The 4,771-nt window shown below is 63.6% G+C and overlaps 1 protein-coding gene across 1 annotated transcript in view; it reads left to right on the top strand.

The window, feature by feature from the left end:
- NTSR1 (neurotensin receptor 1) overlaps positions 1-3,068 on the top strand; it is a 45,468-nt gene extending 42,400 nt beyond the window's left edge. Inside the window, exon 3 of the mRNA XM_081832253.1 lies at positions 824-3,068. Coding sequence (XP_081688379.1) covers positions 824-1,073 — 250 coding nt within the window. The 3' untranslated portion in view covers positions 1,074-3,068. The remainder of the gene's footprint in view (positions 1-823) is intronic.
- Positions 3,069-4,771: the final 1,703 nt, after the last annotated feature.

Genomic DNA, 4,771 nt, shown 5'->3' with positions numbered 1-4,771 from the left:
CCCAGGGCTTCTGCTGGGGGCCAGTCACGTAAGCACCCCTGGCTGGCGAGCGCCCGAATTCCAGACTCCCAGGGGGAAGGAGCTGCTCGGCATCAACCACGTTGTTTGCACAAACAGTTTAGGCCCAGGGAGCCCCTCCTCTCAGGGAACAGTGAATCCCTGAAATCCAAGCTCCCAGACAGTGGCGAGGCCAGCCTGGCCAGGAGGCCCTTCTGGGAGAGCAGCCCTGGGCCCACCATGGGAACTTCTTTCTGCACAGCCAGAGCCTGGGCTGCCAGGTTCTTCTCCGTGCCGAGGAACCACTGGGGAGGGCGGATCTAGCACAGAGGAGAAGGTGCACGTAGCAGAGCACAGCCCCAAGGGAAGGGCTTCTGAAACTCAGGGCTGCCTGCTGGTAAAGTGAGCTGCCTGGTGAGGGAGTGAGATCCCTGGGAGTGGAGGCAAGCAAGCTGAGGGTGAGGTACGCAGCTGCCCAGGAGGCAAGGAAGGGGTTCCTGCCCTGGCTGTTCAGTGGAGGCCGGGGACCAGCCGTTCCCTGCAGCCCTGGCATGCCGGGACTCTGCACAGGGCAGGCCAGGGGTCCTGCAGGGAGAGGTGGAGACGGGCCCGGCAGGGCAGCCACAACCCAGCTCCGCAGACTGGTGCCAAAGGGAGTGCAGGCAGAACTTCCAACTTCTCCAGAGAAGCCAGAACCTGGAATTTATGAAACATCCCCATGTCAAAAAGTTTACAAGTAGTTCTTACGATTTTTGTCCCAAGCCCACGGCGTGGCGGCCGCGGGGTCCGTGCCGGTCTGAGCGCCTCTCCCTCACCGCCCCCCCAGGTTCCTCTACGACTTCTACCATTACTTCTACATGCTGACCAACGCGCTCTTCTACATCAGCTCCGCCATCAACCCTGTCCTCTACAACCTGGTCTCCGCCAACTTCCGCCAGGCCTTTCTGTCCACCCTGGCCTGCCTCTGTCCCTTGTGGGGGCGCAGGAGGGAGAGGCCAGCCTTCTCCAGGAAGACCAACAGCGTGTCCAGCAGCCACACCTTCTCCAGCAACGTCACTCGGGAAACGCTGTATTAGAGCGGGGCGGGAGCCCGAGGAGGGGGCGGCCGCTTGGCCTCCACCCCCCCACCGTGGCCCCCCTGGCCCCGGGGGGCAGGAACGGGGCTCCGCAGAGGCCTCAGACCTGGCGCCCACCCCCAGGGGCCCTCATTCCTTTCAGCGTCTCCCTCAGCCCGCCCCACCCCTCCCTCGGGGCCTCTTTGAAAGCCAGGGAGAGATTGCTCCTCTCCGGGATCCAGAAAGGGCCTTTAATGAGGAGAAATTAGTGGTGGGTGAAAGGCAGACTTCTTTGTTCCCACACCACTGGGTGTTCAGAGAGGACAGAAATGAAAGGCACAGGCCTGGCTGGGCGGGCAAGGGGAGGCAGCGGCCCCGAGAGGCGGGGGCGCTGGGAGGAGTCCGGCTGGCGGGGCCGTCGCGGGCATCCAGGCTCCCGGGAAGCTTTGATGTGTCCCGAAGGACAGCCCAGGGGTCGGCTGGGTCAGGCACCGGCCAGACCCAGGCCTCTCCCTCCTCCTCGCCAAGACGGCCAGGCTCTGCAGGGACGCTGGCCACCGGGGGCTTGGCCGGGAAGTCCTCGTGCTTGGCAGAGGCCAGGCCAGCGGAGTTCTGCGTCCTCACACCCGCCCGGCGGCCCAAGCCAGGCCGGGGACGTCCCCATGGGCATTTTTGCTCCCGCTGCACGGGTGAGCTCCCTGAGGGGAAGGGGGGCTCCCTGAAGGGCAGAGGTGATGGCCGGGTCCCAGAGAGGTGCCATTTGCAGGGACTCAGCCACAGGTGAGGAGGAGGAGCCTGGGCGCCCTCAGCCCGCGGGCAGCCAGGCCGAGGCCCAGCGTCGTGGATCACGGCCGAGCCCCGGGCACCCGGAAAGGCAGGCACCTCCTTGATCTGTAAAAGCCGGTCTCTAGACAGGATGGCCTGTCCTGGTCTTGGCCCTAGAAGGTCCCCTGAGCCAGGGAAAGCAGATCCCAGATGAGCTGCCCTGGGTAAGCTGACGGGGAGCGGCAGACGGGCCCGGAAAGTGAAATACAGGCTTTGTTTAAAGTAGGTTCTCACCGTCCTGAGGGAGACTGTCAGGCCCACAGCTGTGAGCTGCACTGACTCAGGACGCAGGAGGCCTGGTCCGCGTCCCAGGGCACGAGGACTCGATCCCCTACCCATAAAAATGACAAGCTGGAGAGTCCCGTCTCCACGGCGGCTTTGGATCTGGGCCCCTACGTGAACCCCACAGGATCCTTCTCCAAGCCACAGGACCTTTCCCGGGCAGTCGGCCCACCGCCGGTCCGTGGCCAGGCAGCCCTCCCATGACCTGGGGGCCACCCGCACGGGGGATAAGGCCCACCCAGATCTCACACACAGGCATCTGCTCTGGGCGGGTGAGTGGGACCCCTGGGCCCTGCCAGGCAGGCAGCGAGTGGTCATCAGTTCGGCCTTGTCCGATGCCCAGGCAGTGGGCATCGGACAAGGGCCTGGACTCCTCCTGACGGGCCCTCAGGCACCCCCCACCCCCTGCCGGCCCCTCGGGCACACCTGATCCTCAGAGCCTCGGTTCTGCCCCCTGACGAGTGCGCGTGGTCGTTCAGTCCCCTCGGCGGGGCTGACGGTGCCGGTCCTGGAGGACCCAGCCCGGAATGGACGGAAGAGACGGTTCTCTGGGGCGGGGGCAGATCAACTAGGGATGGGGGCCCCCACCAACCCAGGGCCTCCTAGACGCAGCTGGGCCAGGGTGTGCACTGCGGCCCCCAGCCCATTTTACTGTTGTGGTCCCCACGTTCCCCTGTGCACACTCCCTGCAGTTAGAGATGCGCAGCCCCGCGGAGTCAGCGGCTGGCCACGTCCCGCTGTGGCCCCCCAGCCGTTCTCAGCAGCCAGCGGCCTGCTTGGCTGCTCAGTAGTGATGCTGAAAGCCCTTCATGTCGCTCACACAGACATGCCCCAGCCCTCACCGTGACATCCCGCCATCGGCAAGAACAAAGCCCCGAGTCTCTTAATAAAGGAGACTGTGGCCCCCGCGGTTGGAGTCTTCTGTCGGGGGCCGGGAGGCCTGCTTGCACCCGTTTGTTCACTCACACATTTATTCAGCAGGCATTTGCGGGCACAGCAGACAGCCCTGCACTGGGACCCTTGTACCCAAACCACGCGGGCTTTGCTCACGTCTCCCAAAGGCTGGGGGACTGAGGGACCGCGATCCCCCCAGCTCAGGTCCTGCCCCCACTGGAGCGTCAAGAAGCAGCAGAAGAGGAAGGAACTGGTGCAGAAGACCCCATACGCCATGGGGTCCCCTCGAGGCCTGGAGTCAGGGAGACCCGGGTCCACGCTGGCTATGTGATGAACACCCTGCCTGCCCTGAGCCCGTTTCCCACTCCGTGGGCTGGGCACAGAGGGGGCCACATGACGGGCCTGCGCAGTCCTGCGAGTGGTGGACTCTGGCCCCTCCAGCCAGCCCAGAAAATTGAGGGAAGGAAGTCGGCTTCCCGCCAGGGGTCAGTGGTTGGGGGGACACTTGGGAACCCATCCCCTGACACAGCTGCCCCCCTTGTCTCCTCTCCGGCTTCCCCTTCTAGGCCTTCACCTCTCGCCGGCAGTGTCCCCACGGAGTCCAGCCTGGGGGACGAGCAGCATCGTCCCAGGCTATGGGGCTGCAGGGAGGGCCCTCTGTCCTGCCTCCTCGAGTGTCCTCAGCCGGAGGAGCCGGCTGGCCTCAGAACCACCGCACACCTGGAGGCCAGCTTGCCAGGCCCAGCCCACACCGTGTGCACGCACAGAAGCTCCAGGACGCGGGGGCCTGCGCCTGCAACAGCTTCTCTTGCAGAGTCCCACCCCCGCCCTTCACTCATTCATTCACTCACTCATCGATTCAGCTGCTGGGTGCAGAGGCCCATGCCTGTCCTTCCCTTCATTCATTCATTCACTCACTCACTCATTCACCTGCTAACTGCTCCTCAAGGCCTGGCTTTCTCAAAGCTGACTTGCTGCTCCATATTCTGATTGGCACAGGGAGGAGGTGTGAGGCTCTGGATGCTCCCATCTCTGCTGTAGGAGTCACCTGCCCCTCGTCAGCAGGGGAGTCTCAGGACTCCCCTTCACTCCCAGGGTGAGGGGCTCACTGGCCAGCTCCAATAGGTGCACTGACATCCCACAAAAATATCCAAAGGAATGAAACTCTAATGGTAGAATTCAGGGCAGCCAAGGAGAGAAAAGTTGGGGGACAGTGGGCAGGCAGTCTGCAACCCTGACCGCAGGTCTGTGGCACTTTCCCATGAGTCCAGAGCCCTAGACAAGCCCCTCCTGCAAGTTTCCTGAGCTTGGATCCCCGTTGCCCCTGTGCACAGGAGAGGAATCCACCCTCCCGGCTCTCCTGGAGGCATCCTGGCCTATTACCATCACTAGGCAACAGGAGGAGGGCTTGGGAGGGAATTCCGTACGTTTAAACATACACTCGAAGGAAGGAAAACGCGGCCATCAGCCTGGGCCTGCCGCTGGAGCCTGAGCTCGGGACAAGCTCCCCCCACACCCTCTCCCTCCTCCCACTGCCCCAATTATGATTTGAATTCCAGTTTTTATCAGAACTCCATGGAAACCAGGTCCAGGCTGAATTTATGAAGGGAATGACGGTGTAGGGATGAGGACAAGGGGGAGGCCGGGCGCCAGAGTCAGGAAGCGAGGAGCCCACCGTGCTGCACGTGGAGGGGGGCACACGCGTGTGCACACACACA

This window comes from Leptonychotes weddellii, chromosome 10, assembly GCF_054177405.1.
Source record: "Leptonychotes weddellii isolate Sample4059 chromosome 10, ASM5417740v2, whole genome shotgun sequence".
NCBI lineage: Eukaryota > Metazoa > Chordata > Mammalia > Carnivora > Phocidae > Leptonychotes > Leptonychotes weddellii.
Note: the sequence above shows the minus strand (reverse complement) of the source record. Positions and strands in the feature narration are given on the sequence as shown.